Here is a 22,754-nt window from a genome sequence, read left to right on the forward strand (position 1 = left end):
TGCACATGATAAATTCAAAAGTGTACACAGCAAAAGAATTTTCTTTGCCTACTGACGACTCTTGGTCCCCATTTCCCTTTACAGGGACAGTCATTGTTTCTTACGTGTCCTAGATATAGTCTATTATTATGTTGGCATTATTAGTGTACTGACATACTATTAGTTTATTAGTTATGGCTTTCGTGATACCATCACGAGTGAGCAGATTTATTAAGATAGTGTGTTCAAAGCAAAAGAAACAGTCAATAAAACCAAAAGACAACCGACAGAATGGGAGAAAATATTTGCAAATGACGTATCAGATAAAGGGCTAGTATCCAAAATCTATAAAGAACTTATCCAACTCAACACCCAAAGAACAAATCATCCAATCAAGAAATGGGCAGAAGACATGAACAGACATTTTTCCAAAGAAGACATCCAAATGGCCAACAGACACATGAAAAAGTGCTCAACATCGCTCGGCATCAGGGAAATCCAAATCCAAACCTCAATGAGATACCACCTCACACCAGTCAGAATGGCTAAAATTAACAAGTCAGGAAACGACAGATGTTGGCGAGGATGCGGAGAAAGGGGAACCCTCCTACACTGTTGGTGGGAATGCAAGCTGGTGCAGCCACTCTGGAAAACAGTATGGAGGTTCCTCAAACAGTTGAAAATAGAGCTACCATTCGATCCAGCAATTGCACTACTGGGTATTTACCCCAAAGATACAAATGTAGGGATCCGAAGGGGTACATGCACCCCAATGTTTATAGCAGCAATGTCCACAATAGCTAAACTGTGGAAAGAGCCAAAATGTCCATCGACAGATGAATGGATAAAGAAGATGTGGTATATATACACAATGGAATATTATGCAGCCATCAAAAGGAATGAGATCTTGCCATTTGCAACGACGTGGATGGAACTGGAGGGTGTTATGCTGAGCAAAATAAGTCAATCAGAGAAAGACATGTATCATATGACCTCACTGATATGAGGAATTCTTAATCTCAGGAAACAAACTGAGGGTTGCTGGGGTGGGGGTGGGGTGGGAGGGATGGGGTGGCTGGGTGATAGACATTGGGGAGGGTGTGTGCTATGGTGAGTGCTGTGAATTGTGCAAGATTGTTGAATCACAGAGCTGTACCTCTGAAACAAATAATGCAATATATGTTAAGAAAAAGAAGATAGCTGGAGGGGAAGAATGAAGGGGCGTAAATCGGAGGGGGAGACGAACCATGAGAGATGATGCACTCTGAAAAACAAACTGAGGGTTCTAGAGGGGAGGGGTGTGGGGGGATGGGTTAGCCTGGTGATGGGTATTAAAGAGGGCATGTTCTGCATGGAGCACTGGATGTTATGCACAAACAATGAATCATGGAACACTACATCAAAAACTAATGATGTAATGTATGGTGATTAACATAACAATAAAAAATTTAAAGGAAAAAAAAGATAGTGTGTTCAAAATGATGAAATCCCTCTGATATAGAAAATAACTGTCAAGTTTGGAAAATATCCAGACAAATTTCCTTACCCTTGTACTAAATTTCCCTTAAAATTTTAAACTTACAACACAGGCATACACTGTCTTAACCTGCCTTTTTTGGCAGGGGGAGATGGTATAATCTTGGTATAAGTAGAAAGATATAGAACAAAAAGATACGTGCAATTAACTTGAGAATATTAGAGGTTTCCATGATTTGGGAAAGAAAGAAGTTTATGAACTCAAAAGTGATTATAGAGAATCGCCTCTGAGCTACAGGCATTGGGTTAAGGTGGTTTGCAGCGGTGCCCTTCCTTGAAAACCAGTTCCTAGCCATGCTTTGTGCCCTCCTAGCAGATAACCTTGCTCCAGGTCCTGCTGGGATGTACTTTTGGCAATGTGGTTGGAATGTATCTGGCTCAGAATTACAATATACCACACCTGGCTAAAGGACTTGGATGTCAAGAAGAAACCCCCTAGTTCATGAGGCCGACTCTAGCACTGCCTTCTGGATATACTGATTCTGCTGTTCTTGAGTGACTCCTTACCATCTGAACCAAAAGCTTTTGTTTTAAATTCCAGCCTCACTGATTTTCCTCTCTGCTAGATCTGTGTTGCCTTAGAGCCACACAGATGGGCCACAAATTAAGAACTACCCTTTTCCAACATGCTCACCGCTTCCCTTCCTCCTTCCAGCCACTTGGGATGGCCCAAGACTGGGATTATGGTGCTAGGTTAGTAAATGTGACCCCTAATTAGTAGTCTCTCCTTTATTCTTTGGGATTTCTATTATCCCCCCTTTTTTTAAAGAAAAATTGATGAGTTTTGTATAGTTGATCAGATATAAATAATGCTGATTTCACAGTTTAGCAATTATGATGGTTGTTTAAACATTTGGTACTAAATTATGTTGTTTTGAATAACTAAAATTCAAGTCCAAAAGCCAGTTACTCCTGAATTATCCATTTGTTTTATACTGTTGTCAGGCAGCTCCAGAGTTGCTAATTTAACCAGTAAGTCAATTTGTTACTCATTAACTGAGAAACTATATTCTGAGAACCTTGTCAGGAAGTAGGGAGTTTAAAAATATGTAAAATTAGGGCCTTTGTCCTCTGTAGAGTTCATAGTCTACTATGCATGTTTTTCCTCAACAATGTCTTTGATTTGGCTCTTTCCCTTCAATAGAATCATATTTACTTTACGGATTACAGGTGTATTTGATATTACATGGTGGATAAATGACAAGTTGTCCATAAGGAAATTTTGTGCCTTTTCACAGTAAAAAATGCATTTACATTATAACTTTATAGTGATTCTCATAAGAAAACTGTTTTTTTGTTTTTTTCTTGCAATCAGAAATCACTATTTTAATTTGTTAAACATATAATTAGTCCATGTATTTTTTAATGTATTTTTTTAATTAAAAAAAATGTTTGGATACATGAAAAAAACTCAAAACCCAAACCCACATAACGCACCAGCTCCTCTACTCAGGTGCAGGTAAGCCTCCAGTGCTCTAGATGTCGCTCTGGCTCCACGATGGGGGTGGGCGTGAGTCTCTGTGGTTACCAAGTTGGGGGCGGAGAAGCCGAGAGTGGCTGGGAAATGATGGCTGATGAAGACGAGGAAGTCAACCAGGTCTTGCAGAAATTGCAGGTGGGCCCATAGATTAAAATCTATATGTGCCTTTGTTCCTCGGGAAGAAGCGGGGAGCCCCGTTTATGTAGTACCAGCGAATTCCTTGGCGCATGCAGGACGCTGCATGTGTCAGTGAGGTTACTATAACAACTCGCGAGGGTGCCGCGGCTGTGGGAGAGGGGAGCCTCCCGCGCCAGGGGAGGAGCGCAGCCGTGTGTTGGGACCTCCTGCTGCTGACCTGAGTACACTCAGTTTCAGTCCTGTGTGGAAGAGGATTTGTTGCCTCTAACTTTATTCTTGCATGTTCTTAGGGAGTTGTTTTGTTTTGTTTTGTTTCTCCCTCCATTTACCCCTCACAGGTAGTATACACAGTAGTAGATCTGCCGGAACTATTACCATGTGTTGTTTTGATTCCCACAAAGGCCGTTTCTTCGCTACTTACCTGCTTTGAAATTGGCAACAAGCAGAGTAATAGCTTGCACCACTTGTATCCTGGTCACTCCCCTCAGGACTCCACGGTTTTGATTCTTTTGCACACTTGCAATCCCAGCTTGGGGTTTGATGACGAGGGGTCCATACTCCACATAGTTCGTAGCTGACTGCAGTTGTGACTAAGACTAGTCTTTTGTACTTGGTAGGTACGCACTAATTGGTTGTTTGCTCTTTACCTTCCTTCGGTGGCCCAAGATTTTCCTCAAATATCAGAAACTCAGTTCTTTGTGTTCTAAGACAGCCTAGAATTTATTTTTTAGTTTTATTTATTTAAGTAATCTCGATACCCAAGGTGGGTCTCAAACTCACCACCCGGAGATCAAGAGTTGCATGCTCTTCAGACTGAGCGGGTCAGGGGCTCCCAGTCTGGAATAAACATTAGACCCGTGACAGGCTTATAAGCTGCTTAAAGACTTGTAATGCAAAAGTTTAAACATTGGTGAGATTTGTTTGTTTCTTGAGCAGACTAAGACAATAACACTTTTTATAGAGTGTGAGCTTTATTTTACTTCCACTTGACTTAGATTAATTTCATTCCCTAGTGTGACTGTCTGAAATTAGAGATTCTCAATCCTGGCTCCATATTAGAAACATTGTGTATATGTATAAAAAAAGTCTGAAGAGGTACACTAAACAGTGGTTATCTCTGAGGTTGGAGTGATTATGAGGCATTTTTTATTTTGTATTTTTTACATGTACTTATTTAAATTTTAGTAACTTACATATATTGCTTTTTCCATGAGACTAGAAATTATTAAGAATGTTCACCCCAGCAAAATAAAACAACAAAGCCAAACAATTTCTTGCGTATTTGCTTTCAGGACTAGAAACAGACACCGAGACCCTCTCTAAAATTCCTGATTTACAGCCATGCGCATTGCAGGGCAAAAGGAATTGGGTTGTAAGTTTTGCTGGGAACAGCCTTTTCCTGGGCTCATTTGTGGTAGACGGACTAAGCATGTATGCTTGGGTATCTTGGGCAGGGTGGGCAGGAATGGTGTAGGAATGGAATGGGGGGAATGGAGTAGAGGAGAGGGAGAGGAGAGTGATGTTGCTATCCATGGGAATGGTGGTACGTTTGGATTTCGTTGTCATTTTAGGGCAGAAGGAATGTCATAAAAAGATATTTCTCAAAGTGTGTTTTACAAACCATTTTCATTACAGTCATCTGGGGTGCTTGTTAAAAGGTGTTTGAGTTCTGCTAAAGCTTCTAAAAATCGGAATCTGCAGGCTGAGTCCTGAAAATAATACACACAATAAATTTGGAAAACATTGCTGCTACAGAGGGGACTGTCCATTCTCTTTGCTCTGGGTAGGGTTTTAAATTACGTATAGCACATATGTGTTTGTTAGAGACAGGGGTGATACATTATGCCATTCAATCAACATTTTTAATGAGAGCCTTTTGTGTTCCAAGCGCTGTTGTCGTGCTCAGGTATAGCTCTGAACACGGGAGATGGGAGATTAGGACCCTCCCATCATGGAGCTTACATTCTAGGGGTGGAGACAGACAACAGACAGTTAATGTATAGGTCACATAATTTCAGCTGGTAAGGACTATGAAGAAAAATAAAGTATGATTAACAGGGGAAGTGGTTACTTTAGTTTGGATAGTCAGGGAAAGCCTCTGAGAAGTTGATAGTGAACTGAGATCTAAATGATAATGAGGAATGAGGCATGCAAAGATCTGGGGAAAGAGTGTCCAGGCAGAGGGAATGGCGTGTATAAACCCCCACGGGGGGATTGAGCTTGCTGGATCTGAGGAACTCAGTGAAAGCCAGTGTGGCTTGAGTATTGTAGAAGCGAGGGTGGGGGAGGGTGAGTAGTAGTGTGAGGTTGTACCGTCTTCTAGGCTGTGGTGAGGAGTTAGATTTTATTCTTTCTACAGTGGAAAACTGAGAGTTTGTGATGTGATTTGCATTTTTGTAAGGTCATTCCGACTACAAGGAGGAGAATGTGAGAGAGTAGAGAACAGCTGACCAGGTAAGAAGCTGTTGCAACAGTCTGGGCAAGTAATGGTGCCGATTTAGTCCGGGAGAGTCCTAGTGGGATGGAGACAGGTAGATGGATTTAGGATGTACTGTGGAGGTAGTTAAGATGTGACAGAATTGTGTTATATATTTCTGCTGCTGGTCAGTTTCAGACTAGATAAAGAAAAAGCTTTGGTGTCACAGGAAGACTCAGAGACAGAGGTATTTAAAATAGGAAAGGGAACATTTACTTGGGTCAAAGGCAAAAGCCAGAAGGTGACTTGACAAAACAAAAACAAAACAAAACAACAAAAACCACGAGTATTTAAAGAAACAAAATCCTGTAAAAATACCAACGTCCTCAAACTTAAATTGATCTCTTTGTCGTGGAAAACAATGGCTCTCACATGTTGATCATCGTCACAATGGTCATGTATTTTCAGATACTAGCATAGGAAAAATCAGGGATATGATTGTTTTCGTTAGGAAGTCCAGTTTTAAGGGTGCATTTCAAAGTTTTGTACTCTGGGGACCCGAAGCATAGGATTACCTTTTTTTTTTTTTTTTTAAGATTTTATTTATTTATTTGACAGACAGAGACGGAGCGAGAGAGGGAACACAAGGAGGGCGAGTGGGAGAGGGGGAAGCAGGCTCCTCACTGAGCAGGAGCCCGATGCGGGGCTCGATCCCAGGACCCTGGGATCATGACCTGAGCCGAAGGCAGACGCTGAACGACTGAGCCACCCAGGCGCCCCAGCATAGGATTACCTTAGTAACTGTTTTATCTCAAGTTGCAAAGTGTTTTTCTCCTCTTGACTGTGGTATATGAAGTGCTTAGTCATACTGGAAGCCCTGTTGGGGCTGGGGGGAGAGAGAACTATCATCACAGGGCCGGGACTGGCACGGGACTACACGAGTGTGGTGCTGGGACCTGGCTACTTTTGTTCATGATCTGTGGCATTTTCGTAGACCCGTCCGCTGGCCTCGTGCGTCATTCCTCAGTGAGATAGAGGATCCGTATTTCTAGACCAGAGCTGGCATGGCTAGCTAGTCTCAAATTTCCTTGTCTGGCGTTCTCTTCTCTTAATGGTACTATTCTTACACTTCCTAGGCACTGGTGGATCAGCTGTATTCGTTTCGAGAGTGCTATTTCGAGACACATGGTGTTGAGGATGCTGGAAGGAAGCAACAGGATGTGCGGGAGGAGATGGAGAAGACCTTGCGGCGGATGGAGGAAGTAGTGGGTATGAGTGGCAAAGAGCATGCAACCCCCTGCCCTTCGCTGAAATGCGATAGAGTTTTGCTCTCTCTCTGTGAAGTCTTTGGTATCCTATTTGTGGCTGCTACAGGATGGTACAACGGAGTATTTCTTCTGTGGGCCCCTGTGTAGGATGGCTACCTTTTAGTCCTCTAAACTGTGTTTTCTAAAGTTTGATTATAGCAACTGCCTTGAAATAAAAGAACATACCTGTTGCTTAAACTATTTTTTTTTTTTAAGATTTATTTATTTATTTGAGAGGTAGAGAGTGTGTGTGAGCTGGGGGAAGGGCAGAGGGAAAGGGAGAGGGGGAGCAGACTCCCTGCTGGCTGAGCATGGAGCCCCACTCGGGGCTCGATCTCAAGACTCCGAGATCATGACTTGAGCTGAAACCAAGAGGTGGATGGACACTGAACTGACTGAGCCACCCAGACTCCCCTAAACTCTTCTTCTTAATTGACCTTTCTGCCTCTAATTTCTTTTACTTCCAAATTAATAATGTAATGGCCATGCCATTATCTTTCTGACTATTACTTCATGCATTTAATCTAATCCTTTTGTCTGCCTCTTTGCTCAAGTATCAGAGATTCCTACTGTTGACTGGTTGAAGTGTAAACACTTTAATTTGGTATCCAAGTCTCCATTATCTTTTGTTCCCTTATCTCCATTTTTGTTTGTTTTTCTTTCTTCTGCTCTTATCTGTGACGACTTACTTACAGAGGAACTTTTTGTTCCTTTCAGGATGGACTGTCCATTCTCCCTTGTACATGCCACATGGGTTTCTGCCTCTCTGCCCTTGTGTATATCATTTTCTTAACTGGAGGATCTTGTCTTTTCTCCTTTTTACTTTTTTTTTTTTGAACATTTTTTAAAGATTTATTTATTTATTTGAGAGAGTGAGAGTGAGCGAGCATGGTGGAGGTGGGGTCACTGAGGGAGGAAAGGAGGGATAGAGAGAATCCCAAGCTGACTGTCTTGCTGGGTGTGGAGCCTGATGCGGGGCTTGATCTCACGACCCTGAGATCATGACAGGAGCTGAAATCGAGTCGGGTGCTTAAGCGAATGAGCCACCCAGGTGCCCCCCCTTTTCACTTTTTAAAACCCATTCATTGGGTGTATGCCATATGCCCCTTTTCATTGTTGTTTTATTTTTTTAAAAGATTTTATTAGAGAGAGAGAGAGCACGAGTGGGGTGAGGGGCAGAGGGAGAAGGAGACTCCCTACTGAGCAGGAAGCCCGATGCAGGACTCGATCCCAGGACCCTGGGATCATGACCTGAGCCTAAGGCAGATGCTTAACGACTGAGCCACCCAGGCACCCCTTGTTGTTTTAATTTTCCATGAATATGCTTTGTCCTCTCCACTAGATTGTAAGCCCCTTCAAGGTAGGGATAATGCTTTCTTAGTTACCCTGTTAACCTAACCTGGTACTCTGCATATGGTAGGCTATCAGTGCTATTGAAAGCATGGTGGCTTTGGTAGGCTTTCAATAAGTGGTTTGTTCCTAAAGAGTTTCGTCAACTGTTTCATTCCTAGGGCCGACCTGGGGTTATTTCTTGAGAGTAAGTCCCCTGGTCCTCTCTGTAAGACTGCCTGGGTTTTTCTCATTTCCTCCATTTTCCCTTTCCTCCTAGGTTCTGTCCAGGGCAAGGCACAGGTTCTGATGCTGACTGGGAAGGCACTGAATGTGACTCCTGACTATAGTCCTAAGGCTGAGGAGCTTCTGTCAAAGGCTGTGAAGCTGGAACCCAAGCTGGTGGAAGCCTGGAACCAGCTGGGTGAGGTATACTGGAAGAAAGGCGATATTGCGGCTGCCCACACCTGCTTCTCAGGAGCCCTGACCCATGTGAGCCATCTCCTGTCCCCTTGGAAAACACAGATGGGGAAGGCTGAGATTCCTTTGGTTCTATGAATTTCCCTGGGATATGAATACCAGAATAGAACTGTGCTAGAACTAGGAGAATGGAATCAGAGGGGAGGAAGATTTGGGGAGCAGACCTGGCTGAGGAAAACAGGGACGGGGGACTGAGAAAGGAAGATGATGGGATCAGGTTCAGGGAGAGATGAGAAGTGAAGAAAAATTAACAGCCAAGTTGATCCTCGTAGATGGCGGTAAGAGTTAAGATGAGAAATTAGATTTAGAAGATTAAGGTAGAAAAGATCTGGAAAGGGGAAATAGAATCAGGAAGGTTGAGTATGTGTCTTCTCCATTTGCAGTGCAAGAACAAAGTGTCCCTTCAAAACCTGTCCATGGTGCTTCGCCAGCTTCGGACGGACACTGGAGATGAACATTCTCGTCATGTCATGGACAGTGTCCGACAGGCTAAGTTGGCTGTGCAGATGGATGTCCACGATGGCCGCTCCTGGTGTGAGTGCTCTTAAAAGATCTCCAGCAAGTTTCTAGAGCAGTGGTTCTCAACGTGGCTGCACATGCCAGAACCTTCTGGAGCCTGGCTGTTGGGTCTGATTCTAAGTGTTAAGCCTGGGCGTCTTTGTTTTGAAGCAACCTGAAAGGTATTTTGATGAACCACTGTTTTAGGAACTCTTCGATCTTTTCATCCAAGAGAGGACGCTTATGTTTCCACATAAGCAAGACAGGGCTTTTGTGCAGTCTGTTGAGGTTTCTGCTTTGGGTCTGCGTTTGCCTCTTTATCCCCGTTAAGTTTGGAGTATACCAAATACAGTGTTATCACTGGGTTTTGTCAGATGTGGGACCTTTCAGGTAAACTTTTGAGGGTAACCAAAATAGGTTATATCTTGAATCTGGGCTCTGAGGTGACTCCCCACTGTGCTTCTTGGGTTTTTTTCCTTACTTAGGTGGGGCAGGATGGCTAGAGTGGGCTGCAGCTGGGTGTCCCCCCTCCCGCACGTGGATGGGTATGGCCAGATGGATATTTTCCTTCCTCAGGTTAGTTAGGCTTTGGTTAGCTAGTTTCTCCCGAGGGCAGGCCTTGTGAAGAACAGGGTGCTCTAGCATATTTCAGAACAAGTTCTTTCTCCCCTTCCACCTGCTGGAAGTATGAGGGGATTTTTCTTGGATACTTGCTGCGGGAATCTGGTTGAGCTTCTGGAGGTAAATCTCACAGTATTGTGGGGACCTCCTTATGCCTGGGACCCCTGGAGTTTCTGACTCCCAGGCTTGTCCACACTGACCCTCCAGCTCTTTGTCAGTTCCAGTTCCAGTTCAGGCGTTCCTACCTCAGCACTGGTACCATGGCTCATGAGTTCCTGCCCTGGTGAGCCACAGTCCCTGTGTTTGCCTGTCTTTCTCCAGTTTTAGGGGTAGTAGTTTGCCCTGTGTTGTTCCCTGTCTTATGGATCCAAGAAGAGTTGTGGATTTTTCAGTCCATCAGGATGGAGTGGTGACTTCCAAGCCCCTTACAGGAGGAACCGGAAACCCTTTGTTTCTCTTTCAGATATTTTGGGGAATGCATATCTTTCTCTTTACTTCAATACTGGCCAGAACCCTAAGATCTCCCAGCAAGCCCTCAGTGCCTATGCCCAAGCAGTAAGTATTTATGGTCACAGCAGAAGCAAGAGTGTCATTCAGTCTTCTACGTGGCTCTTTTGCAAGCAGCATGGGCAGTAATTAGTGGCATCCAGTGTGTGTGGTTTTGCAAAGCTGTATCTACAGAGGTGACTTACTTCTTCTTATAACTGGAGTGTTAGCAACCACTTGCAAGGGTGCCTCAGTGCTAGATAGGCCTTTGAACTATCTAGGTTTCCTACTGGCACTTATAATCAAATCACAGAGCCCATCCCAATGTGTTTATCTTTTGTGGTGGGGAAAAAAGTCTATATTAAAGTAATGCTTATTAATATTTGTGTACATGTTTAAAGAAAAAGGAAAGCTGTAATACTTAAGTGTAAATTAAGTGCTATCCCGTGATAAACCATGAGATACTATGGCTCTGGATTTCCCACAGGCTAAAATCAAAAACAGTAGGGGCTCCTGGCTGGCTCGGCTGGTAGAGCATGCGACCTTTGATCTCAGGGTTGTGAGTTTAAGCCCCACTTTGGGTGTAGAGATGACTTAAAAATAAAAGCTTTAAAATAGAAAACAGCATATAGCCCATTCTGCATCATTTCCTCAGGATTAATCTGCTGGAGCTCATGCTTTGTTTAGGCCTTTCAGGCCGTTTTTCTATCAATAGCTGCTTACATGGGGGATTCCTTCAGGCTTGAGCTCCTGATTACTCATTATAAGAAGGTTCACCTTGGCCTTCTGAGCAGTTTTTATTTGGGTCTCATATTCACCTTTCTTTTTTTGCTTTCTTCTCTTGACATGGAGAATTGCTTTTTAACTTACCATTACTTATTTTATTCTGTGTGGCAGAATATTCTATTCATGTTTGTAGTTTAGGGACTGACCTTTTTTCCATCAGGGAACTTGAAGGCAGAGGGATTATATTTTAGTCTAATTTCTTACTTTGGTGGATGTTTACATTTAAAAAAATAGTAACAGTGTACTTTTTTAATAAAGATTTTATTTATTTATTTGACAGTGAGATAGAGAGCACAAGTAGGCAGAGCGGCAGGCAGAGGGAGAGTGAGAAGCAGGCCCCCCACTGAGCAGGGAGCCCTGTGAGGGGCTCCATCCCAGGACCCTGGGATCATGACCGGAGCCGAAGGCAGATGTGTAACTGACTGAGCCACCTAGATGCCCCAATAGTGTGCTCTTTAAAAATTTTATATTTGGCTTCTGCTAAATTGTTGCTTTTAATTCTTAATTTCTTCACCCAAACCTGCATTTTTAAACATATTCAAACCAACCATTTAAACAGTTTTAATCCATGTTGTTTGTACTTTTGTGATGTGCTAGGCAGTGAACATAATTGGAAAAATAAGCTGAACGTAGCCCTGAACATTGCAGTTTTTTTCACAGCACATCTGCCTGAACTTTCATGTAGTTTCTGGCCATTTATTTAAATTAGAGAATCAGAATTTGACTTTCAGCGGGTGTTTGAAGGGGGCTTGAATATAGAAACATGCTTCTATCTGTATCTGGAGCTGGGATCATGGGGAAAGGAAATGTATTAAATTGATGACATTTCTCTTCTAGGCCTTCTTCATTTATACCATTATCTCACCATTAAATTTTTTTTTTTATCAGAATGCTTTTATACTTTTCTTTTATCTTTGTGCTGGTGCATGGATAAATTATAATCATATTTCAGAAAGTTTTCATGCACACACAAAAACCCTTACCTCCTTGAGGTGTCAGGGACTGAGTAATATACCACTCACATGGTTACCGTATAACAGTGTGGGTAGAGGTAACATTTTGGCAGGGAAGAAACTTTGGATTTTTCCAGGGGGGAGAGGTCTAGGGCATGTTGGGCATGGCCATCCGTAAGAGTGAGACAGGTTCCACTGATGGTCTTTTTCTCCCGCTGTAGGAGAAGGTTGACAGGACAGCTTGCAGCAATCCTGATCTTCATCTGAACAGGGCAACGGTAAGACCTGCCAGGGTGGTGGTCATCTGCAAGTCACCCGAGTGACAGCTGGGTCTTAGCCTGGAACGATAACTGAGTATTCACAGGGACAAAGTTGGGTACAAACTGCGGGAGGAAAGCCACATTATTTTGAGGGAGAGCTGGCTCAGTTTGACTTTAGGATCTGATGGGGCCTCTGGCGGGAAAGTGGAAGGGGCCGAGGAGGCGGGAGGGTACACAGAGGATAGAGGGACAGTTTAGAAGACTTTTCTGAAATGTTCAATATAAATATAAAAATAGACTGACCCACTCTGTGCAGTGTAACTATTTTCAAATTTGGAAGTTAGTGTCTTTTTTTTTTTTTTAAGATTTTATTTATTCATTTGAGACACAGAGATACAGAGAGAGAGAGAGCATGAGTGGGTGGCGGGGGAGAGGCAGAGGGAGAGAGAGAAGCAGGCTCCCCGCTGAGCCAGGAGCTTGATGTGGGGCTTGATCCCAGGACCCTGGAATCATGACCTGAGCTGAAGGCAGACGCCCAACCATCTGAGCCACCCAGGCACCCCGGAAGTTAGTATCTTTGAAACAATTCCATCTTTGGGGTTTGTGACCCCTTAGCCAAGGTGAGGGCTGTAAAGCACTACTGTTTCTTCAGTCTATTCATCGTAGAGCAGGAAAGCCACTGGGAAGGAAACAATTCATTTCTGTAGATTCCTAGCACATTGTGCCATCACTCCCCCTGCCATAGTTTGTGTTAGATACACATGTACTTGGGAGGTTTTCGTTTACTTCTTGTGCAGTTACATAAATATGAAGAGAATTATGGGGAGGCCCTGGAGGGCTTCTCTCGGGCTGCAGTCCTTGACCCTGCTTGGCCGGAGCCCCAGCAACGAGAGCAGCAACTTCTGGAGTTCCTGAATAGATTAACCAGCCTCCTTGAGAGCAAGGTAAAGTTGTCAAAAGGCTGAATTCTGCTTTTATTCTGTGGGTCAATAAAGTAAGAATAAGATAGGCTTCGGTCGCAGTGACCCTATCTATAGAAGTGGGTAGGTGGGGGTAGGAGTAGACTCTCAGAACGACTAATTTACATCTTCTTATCTATTCCTCCACCCCCCCCCCCTTTTTTTTTGGCAGGGAAAGATGAAGACCAAAAAGTTGCAGAGCATGCTGGGAAGCTTGCGCCCAGCCCATCTAGGCCCTTGTGGTGATGGGCGCTACCAGTCAGCCTCTGGGCAGAAGTTGACCCTGGAGCTCAAGCCACTGAGTGCCCTACAGCCTGGTGTGAACAGTGGTGCCGTGGTCCTAGGAAAGGTGGTGTTCAGCCTCACCACAGAGGAGAAGGTCCCCTTGTGAGTTTCTCTTGCCTTTCCTCTTTTTCATTCTTTTGAACTAATGGGTCTCACTTCCTGGCCCTTCTCTGACAGTTGAGGACGTTGTTAGTGGTCACAGATGAGTGCGTTCTGCTTCCTTCTGTGACTGTCCATTGAGCAGGTATTGTCTAGGTGATGACTCACAATCTCTCCCTAGATTTTGTCATCACCCATTTTTTTTTTTTTCTGGAGCTTGGTGCTCTGTGGATTATAACATCCATAGCTGAAATTTGAATGCTGTTTTCTATTTTTATTTTTTTAAAAGATTTTATTTATTAGAGTGAGAGAGAGAGCACAAGAGGGGCTAGGGTCAGAGGGAGAAGCAGACTCCCCGTTGAGCAGGGAGCCCGATGTAGGACTCAATCCCGGGACTCCGGGATCATGACCTGAGCCAAAGGCAGTCGCTTAACCAGTTGAGCAACCCAGGTGCCTGAATGCTGTTTTTTTATAAGGCAGATGGAAACCTTGAAATTTTCCTGCCTCTTTGTATTTTCATGATCACAGAAGTAGGAGGAGGGAGAGTTTTCAGTCCTCTTTGGACTTAGGTATCCCTAGGCAGTTCTGGAAGGTTAGCTTTGAGTTAGAATTTAAGGCCTGATGGGGAGACTGTCTTAGATGTTATTCCACAAATATTTATTGAGCATCTGTTATATGTTTGGTAGGGAGTGAAATGTAAAGGATCCAAGTGAAGGTGCTTACAGTCTAGCAGAGGAAATGAGTTAAGAACATTCATTTAGAAAAAATATTTTTTTAAGATTTTATTTTTTTAAGTAATCTGTACACTCTCAGTGCAGGGCTTGAACTCTCAACCCCAAGATTATGAGTCACACACTCTACTGACTAAGCCAGCCAGGCACCCCTCACTTAGAAAATTTTTAATTCTTGAAAAATTATGGTTTAGTCCGTTTCATCACTCCTTGGTCCGTCACTCACTTCCTAAACCCTCATTGACTGGTTTCCTTTTTCTGTTTTCTACTGAATTTGTTTTGCCTGGCATCACCAGTGTCTGGTCCTGTGGCTTCCACTATGTGGCTCCACAGCATTCTGACTGCTCTCTCACTGTTCCCTTTCATATCCCTTCTGCTTCATCCAAACTGAAACACTTCCCGTTATATGCCTAAGCTTTCTCCATGGACTTCTCTAGAGACATATGAGTGGAAGATCAAGAAGATAGTTGAGAAAAGTTCAGTTAACTAGAGCAGACCCTAGAATTAAGAGGAATGAGAAGGAGAGATAGACAAAGGTGGATTCTAGGGGGCCTCGAAGACAAATATTTTGTCACTTCCTGGTTTCTCTTTTTCTTAACTTCTAAATGTTAATTTCCAGGAGGACTCTGTTTTTATTCCTTTCCACTTCTCTCGCTCTACCAGGATGGCAAATAGGTGCCAAGTTCTACCACTTGGCAGTGGCTGTCCAACGTCCTGTGTAGAAGGATTCTGAGGCTTTGATTGGATTCACCAGGAGAATGCTGGGCTTGATTGCAACGTTGGTTATGAATTCAGGTGTGCTAGGTGATGGCACGAGCCCCAGTTCTTCCCCATCTCATTTATAGGTCATGTCTTTTGGTGATGTCATATAAACCCAAGGCATGCTGCCCCCACCATGCTCACAGGTGTATCTCCAGTCCAGGCCTCATTTCTAAGTTTTGGATTCCTATATCCAGCTACCTTTGGACTCCCATCAGAAATCTCTAACTCAGTATGTCCAAAATTACTCACTTCTCTTTCTCTCTAAACTGTTTCTCCTCCCTGACTTCCTTGTCAATCAGTGGTACTGCTTCTGTTCAGTCACTTAATTAAGACTTCTGGAAGTTGTTCTAGAATTATCCATTCTTCTGCATTGTGGTTCTCACCAAGTCATTCATTCATATATATATATATTTATACATATATATATATTTTTTTTAATTTTTTTTTTTTAGTCCCTACTTTTCTGTCTCAACAGACTCAATTTAGCCCCTTATTGCTTCTCCAGACACGTCTTCTGACTCCTTGTTTTTTGTCCAGTGGTCCACAGTGCAGAGAAATATTTCCCAGATGCAGAACTGAGCATTGCCATTTCTTGTATAAAATCCCTTCCTACTAGTGTGCTTATTTTCAGGATAAAGTTTGAACTCTTAGGTTAGCTTAGCATGCAAAGTCCTTCATAATCTGCTCCCTGCTTGCCTCTTTCCATTCTCTTCTTTCACTTTCCCACTTTGCCTCCTGTGCCTGTCATGGCATTATTTTGTAGGTTCCAGAGCAGCTGTTTTCATGCCTTTGTGCCTTTACACACAGTTTGTGTCTGTCTGGATAATCCTTTGGCTCCTTCTTGATACAGCTCACATTTTCCGTCACAACATTTTATTTTGAAATTTTTCAAACATGGCAAAATTGAAAGAATTTTTCAGTGAACATCTGCGTACCCAACCACCTATATTCTACCACCAGTGATCTCACTTGGTTTCTCACATATCTGTCTGTCCCCTTATTCATCCATTGATCCAGCTTATTTTTGGTGCATTGCAGAGTAAATTGCAGAGCTCAATATACTTTCCTCTAAATACTTCAGCATGTAGTCATTAACTTGAGTTTAGTATTTGTTTAGTTTTCTCCTTTTTATGTAAAATTTACATAGAATGAAATATACAGATCTTAGTGTACATTTGCTAAGTTTTGACTAACATACATCTGTGTAACCCAAACACCTGTGAAGATAGAGCACATTACTTACCAGCACCTCAGAAAGTTCTCTTGTGTTCCCTCCCAGTTAATCCCTGTTTCCATTCTGCCCCAGAGGTTTTCTGTTCCTACTGATGATTAGTTTTCCTTTTGTAACCCAGATAATTTTTTATCCTTTTCCATTCTGTTTGAGGGTCTCCTCCTCAAGGATGCCTTCCCTGCTTTCTAGTTTTGAACATTTCTTCCTCTGGGTTCCCATGGTCCCACCTTTAGCCTCACTGAACTCAGCACGAGGGAAAAGCTGTCTGTTCTGGCACCTCTTACACTTGTCCTGTAAGTGATGGTTTAAGTGTCTGACTCCTGCTAGACTGTAAGCTCACTCATAGCTGGATCAGTGTCTTCTTGCTAAGCACAAAGCTTGACCCATGATAGGTTTTCAGTGAAAGTTTGTGGGATTCAGTGAAATTGATAATGATGGTTAGAGAGTTGGAAGGTTGTGATGATTAAATTGATAGACCAGGAATAATGTTGCAGCTGCAACATTTTGAGCTGGTTCATTATTAGTATTTGTTGAATGGTCCCAGCATGCATATGTCTCAAGTGTGTGGCACAGTGACTGATGAGTCTTGTACATATGCTTTATCAAAGATACTATATACGTAAGACAGATGAGGACTCAGACATGCATAGTGGATGATGGTACCTGTTGTAAGTTTTCTAAATAAGTAACTGAGAAAGCATTTGTTTATTTTGTTGATATTTTAAAACCACTGTTTTTGCTCTTCTTTCCTGCCCACTTTCCTCCCCACCCCTCCCTTAACCCATCTTAACCTGGCAGTACCTTTGGCCTGGTAGATTCAGATGGACCTTGCTATGCAGTGATGGTGTATAATATGGTACAGAGTTGGGGAGTGCTCATTGGCGACTCTGTAGCCGTTCCTGAGCCCAACCTTCGGCTTCACCGAATTCAGCACAAAGGAAAAGTGAGTGATGGCCAGGATTTTTTCCCAGCTCATAGGCTCTGAAAGTGGGGCCAAATTTGTCTCTTTTAACGAATATGTAAAGAAATGCATATTTTTATATGTGTGTATATATATATGATATGCATATGTATGACATATATATATATATTTTTTTTACTAAAAAGGGAAACTATTGGTAAACAGAAAGAATTTTAAAAATGGACATGGACTGGACAGAGAAAGATAAATACTGTATGATTATCACTTCCATATGGAATCTAATAAAGCTCAGCTTAGGAGAAGAGAAGAGAATAGTTGTTGCCAGGGACTGTAGGGCTGGGCAAATTGGGGAGATACTGTTTAAGGGTGCAGACTTGCAGCTAGTAGATAAATACGTCCTTGAGAGCTTATGCATACTACAGTGATTACAGACAACTGTATGGTATTATATGCTTCAGAGTTGCCAAGAGACTAGAGCTTAATTGTTCCCATGACAAAAAAGTAATGACAATTGTATGACATGATAGAGGTGTTAGCTAACACCATGGTGATCATCATATTCCACTATATAAATATATTAAATAAACATGTTGAACACCTTAAACTTAGTGTTAGATGCCAGTTACCTCAATAAAATTTTTTAAAAGGTGGACCGAAATACTATCACTCAGATGTTATTACTGTTCTAGCAGTTTCGGACGTACACCCCCAGTTTTTTTTTCCATAAATCTATACATACACATTCGTATGTATATTTTTAATAAGGAGAAGAATACCATATGTAATGTTTGTGAATATTTCCTGTGTTTTTACATATTCTACAACATTGTTTTAAATTGACACACACAGGTGGTGATGAAGATGATGATGATAGTTAACATTTACTGAACACATAACTGACTGCTAGCTGCTGTGTTAAGAGCTTTTTTGCCTGTACTGGCTCCTTTCATACGGAAATCTTACATGAGTCGCTATTTAACCATTTGTTCACCATTTAGATTAGGGGTTGGCAAATGGTGGCCTATTGACCAAATCTGGCCCCTGCCCATTTCGTATGGCCTGTGAGACAAGAATAGTGTCTGTATTTTTATTTTTTTATTTTTTCAAAGATTTTATTTATTCATAAGAGAGAGAGAGGCAGAGGGAGAAGCAGGCTCCCTGCTGAGTAGGGAGCCTGATGCGGGACTGGATCCCAGGACCCTGGGATCATGACTCGAGCCGGAGGCAGAAGCTTAACCATTTGAGCCACCCAGGTTCCCCGTGTCTGTATTTTTAAATGAAAACAATTGGAGGAAGAAGAATAATTGGTGATACCTGAAAATTCCAGGAAATTCAAATTTCAGCGTCCACAAGTTAATTTTTTTGGAACCCAGCCATGCTCATTTGTTCATGATTGTCTGTGGCTGCTTTTTGCACTGCAGTGTCAGAGTTGAATAGTTCCGTGACAGAGACCGTAGGACCCACAAAGCCTAAACTGTTACTTGGCCCTTTACAGAAGAAATTTGCTGCCCCCAGATCTAGATTATTTCTCATTTTTCCCTGTCATAAAGGCACTGTAGTGAAAAAATTTATATCTGTCCATATCCAGGATTATTTACTTAAATGAATTTCTAAGGTAGAATTCTGGCTCCAAAGGGTGTGCAGAGTTCTGAGACTTTTGATACATATTGCCAGGTTATTTTTGGAATATTGTACCAGTTAGTACCAACAGTAGATGTGAGCGATTGTTTCTCTGTAGTTTTCTCAGCTCCGGGGAAAAACCTTTGAAACATTATGTGCTGCTTTTACATGAAAAATGTATTTCGGGCCTTAAAAAACACTTGGACTAAGAGTTTCTCAGAATTTTCACTGGCTGCTCTGTTTATCTGGGTTTTTGTTTTTGTTTTTAAGATTTTATTTTTAAGTAAGCTCTGCACCCAACATGGGGCTAGAACTCAGAGCCCTGAGATCAGGAGTCACATGCTCCACCAACTGAGCCAGCCGGGCGCCCCTGTGTGTATCTAGTTTTAATTGTCAGGAAACCCTGGAAAGGGCAGATTGTGTGGCAGCTGGTGGTGCCCTTTGGCTAGGCTGTGCCAGAACCTGTCTTTTTTCAGAGAATTGTCCCATTCTTGTGATATTACTGGCATCCCACCTGCCCCAGATTTTCCTTCTGAAGATTGAAAATTTGGGGAAAATTATAGCTCAGCTTCGTTTCTTTAATGTGAGATGGAGGTAGGGGGTGTATATCCTGGGGGGGAAGGAAGGGGGACAAAGTCCCAGGTGGTGTATCCCTGTGTGGAGTTGCTTCCATCTCAGGATCTATCATGAACCTCTGTGCGTTTGTCTTTTCTAGGACTATTGCTTTTCCAGTGTTCGTGTGGAGACACCCCTCCTGCTAGTGGTGAATGGGAAGCCGCAGGGCTCCAGTAGTCAGGCTGCTGCCACAGTGGCATCGCGGCCCCAGTGTGAATGAGCTTACTTGACTTGCACGCTGAAGAAGGAGTCGGCGCGAGAGGAGAAGCTCACAGGCCCTCGGCAGCCGGACCACTGATATCCCGGGACTCAGCCGGGCCAGGGCGGATGTTTGAGATGATGACTTTCCTTTCCTCTGCCCTGTGAGGCACTGTGTGTCTCTTCTTTCCCTCCTTTTATCCTGTTCTAGCTCTCTCTGAGGCACACACTCCCCTGGTATAACCTCTGCTGCCTCTTTCATTGCTCTTCTGTTTTAGGCAAAGAGCATGGAATTGGTAGAAGTATTGGGATCTTGCCATGGGACAGAGTTCCCAAGGTTCTTGTTCTTGCCTCCTTCCTGAGCCTCATGTGTATATATCATTTCAGTATTTATTGCTAAGGGAGGGGGCTTAATTTTTTAATAGCTTGTTTTTTTTGTTTTGTTTTTGCAATTTTTAGTTTTGTTTTTAAACTTTAGGTCCTTCCCCTTCTTTGGGGCTGGAACAGAATTAAATTTGTTTGGAGAAAAAAATACCGTGTAGTTTGGCTTCATTCTCTCTAAGCTAGAATTTTGGTTTTAGGATCACTTCAGTCCATTGGCGTAATCCTCCCCCCCGCCCAGCTTTCTTTTTCCCCTTTACATAAAATGGTTCATTTCTCGACAGAAAAGCGACCACTTTCTGGAAGGTAGGACGTGTGGAGAAGTGAATCCGAGGCGATATTCAGGAGGATAGACGGCGGGGGAGGGGGCCTCCGTCAGCCGCTTCTGGCAAGTGATAGAGCCGCGGAGCACAAAATCTGAACTTTTAGAAGTTGGCTCCGCTGAGGGACGTCGCTCCAGTGGCTAAGCAGGGGTGGAACCCTCTCTGGGACAGTGTGGTCTCAGGACCCTCGGGGTCACAGAAAGACCGGGGGTGCCTGAGTGCAGCAGAGCTCCCAGGTATCGGAGCGGGGAAGCCGGCTGCAGAGATGGAGCCGAGGCGCGGGCTCTCAGCTCGGGGTTGCCATAAACCATGATCCGGGACACAGGCCACTGCTCCTCCAGCAGGGACCCAACAAGCGGCAGATCCGGGGAGACTCCCCTTCCTCTCCCTGGGAGGAGTGGCGCGGGAGTGCACCGCAGGGATCTGCTGGGTTTGGAGACTCCACACGGGGTTGGGTGCCAGAGATATAAGCACTCGGTCATAAATAAGATATAAGAACTCGGAATAAATCTAACCAAAGAGGCAAAGGATCTGTACTCAGAAAACTATAAAATACTCCTGAAAGAAATTGAGGAAGACACAAAGAAATGGAAAAACCTTCCATGCTCATGGATTGGAAGAACCAACATTGTAAAGATGTCAATGCTACCTAGAGCAATCTACACATTCAATGCAATCCCCATCAAGATACCATCCACTTTTTTCAAAGAAATGGAACAAATAATCCTAAAATTTGTATGGACCCAGAAGAGACCCCGAATAGCCAGAGGAATGTTGAAAAAGAAAAGCAAAGCTGGCGGCATCACAACTCTGGACTTCCAGCTCTATTACAAAGCTGTCATCATCAAGACAGTATGGTACTGGCACAAAAACAGACACATAGATCAATGGAACAGAATAAAGAGCCCAGAAATGGACCCTCAACTCTATGGTCAACTCATCTTTGACAAAGCAGGAAAGAATGTCCAATGGCAAAAAGACAGTCTCTTCAACAAATGGTGTTGGGAAAATTGGACAGCCACATGCAGAAGAAGGAAACTGGACAATTTCCTTACACCACACACAAAAATAGACTCCAAATGGTTGAAAGACCTCAATGTGAGACAGGAGTCCATCAAAATCCTAAAGGAGAACACGGGCAGCAACCTCTTCGACCTCAGCTGCAGGAACTTCTTCCTAGAAACATCGCCAAAGGCAAGGGAAGCAAGGGCAAAAATGAACTATTGGGATTTCATCAAGATAAAAAGCTTTGCACAGCAAAAGAAACAGTCCACAAAACCAAAAGACAACCGACAGAATGGGAGAAAATATTTGCAAATGACCTATCAGATAAAGGGCTAGTATCCAAAATCTATAAAGAACTTATCAAACTCAACACCCAAAGAACAAATCATCCAATCAAGAAATGGGCAGAAGACATGAACAGACATTTTTCCAGAGAAGACATCCAAATGGCCAACAGGCACATGAAAAAGTGCTCAACGTCGCTCGGCATCAGGGAAATCCAAATCAAAACCTCAATGAGATACCACCTCACACCCGTCAGAATGGCTAAAATTAACAAGTCAGGAAACGACAGATGTTGGCGGGGATGCAGAGAAAGGGGAACCCTCCTACACTGTTGATGGTAATGCAAGCTGGTGCAACTACTCTGGAAAACAGTATAGAGGTTCCTCAAACAGTTGAAAATAGAGCTACCCTACGACCCAGCAATTGCACTACTGGGTATTTACCCCAAAGATACAAATGTAGGGATCCGAAGGGGTACATGCACCCCAATGTTTATAGCAGCAATGTCCACAATAGCCAAACTGTGAAAAGAGCCAAGATGTCCATCGACAGATGAGTGGATAAAGAAGATGTGGTATATATACACAATGGAATATTATGCAGCCATCAAAAGGAATGAGATCTTGCCATTTGCAATGACATGAATGGAAATGGAGGGTGTTCCTGAGCAAAATAGTCAATCAGAGAAAGACATGTATCATATGACCTCACTGATATGAGGAATTCTTAATCTCAGGAAACAAACTGAGGGTTGCTGGAGTGGTAGGGGTGTGGGAGGGATGGGATGGCTGGGTGATAGACATTGGGGAGGGTATGTGCTATGGTGAGTGCTGTGAATTGTGCAAGACTGTTGAATCACAGATCTGTACCTCTGAAACAAATAATGCAATATATGTTAAAAAAAAAAGATAGCAGGAGGGTAAGAATGAAGGGGAGTAAATCGGAGGGGGAGACGAACCATGAGAGACGATGGACTCTGAAAAACAAACTGAGGGTTCTAGAGGGGAGGGGGGTGGGGGGATGGGTTAGCCTGGTGATGGGTATTAAAGAGGGCACGTTCTGCGTGGAG

General features: G+C 43.2%; 1 protein-coding gene and 1 pseudogene across 1 annotated transcript; both read left to right on the forward strand.

Moving 5' to 3' along the window:
* Nucleotides 1-173: 173 nt before the first annotated feature.
* On the forward strand, nt 174-1,995 carry LOC114221334 (short transmembrane mitochondrial protein 1 pseudogene; annotated as a pseudogene).
* A 1,053-nt stretch (nt 1,996-3,048) lies between these two features.
* Nucleotides 3,049-20,210, forward strand: TTC5 (tetratricopeptide repeat domain 5). The gene is made up of 10 exons (XM_028119559.1): nt 3,049-3,130; nt 6,686-6,818; nt 8,466-8,677; nt 9,049-9,199; nt 10,248-10,339; nt 12,231-12,287; nt 13,067-13,213; nt 13,401-13,615; nt 17,135-17,279; nt 19,594-20,210. Exons 1-10 carry the CDS (start codon nt 3,080-3,082, stop codon nt 19,711-19,713), a joined length of 1,323 nt encoding a protein of 440 aa, XP_027975360.1. The 5' UTR covers nt 3,049-3,079; the 3' UTR covers nt 19,714-20,210.
* The last annotated feature ends 2,544 nt before the right edge of the window (nt 20,211-22,754 follow it).

This window comes from Eumetopias jubatus, unplaced genomic scaffold (genome assembly GCF_037043125.1).
Source record: "Eumetopias jubatus isolate StellerSeaLion01/CBP00866 unplaced genomic scaffold, mEumJub1_p1.0 scaffold_7, whole genome shotgun sequence".
In the NCBI taxonomy this organism is placed as follows: domain Eukaryota; kingdom Metazoa; phylum Chordata; class Mammalia; order Carnivora; family Otariidae; genus Eumetopias; species Eumetopias jubatus.

Coding starts and splice junctions, on each gene's coding strand:
- TTC5 (XM_028119559.1), top strand. CDS start 3,080: ATGATGGCTGATGAAGACGAGGAAGTCAACCAGGTCTTGCAGAAATTG. Junction 9,200..10,247: donor CCACGATGGCCGCTCCTGGT/GTGAGTGCTCTT, acceptor TTTCTCTTTCAG/ATATTTTGGGGAATGCATAT. Junction 17,280..19,593: donor GAATTCAGCACAAAGGAAAA/GTGAGTGATGGC, acceptor TGTCTTTTCTAG/GACTATTGCTTTTCCAGTGT.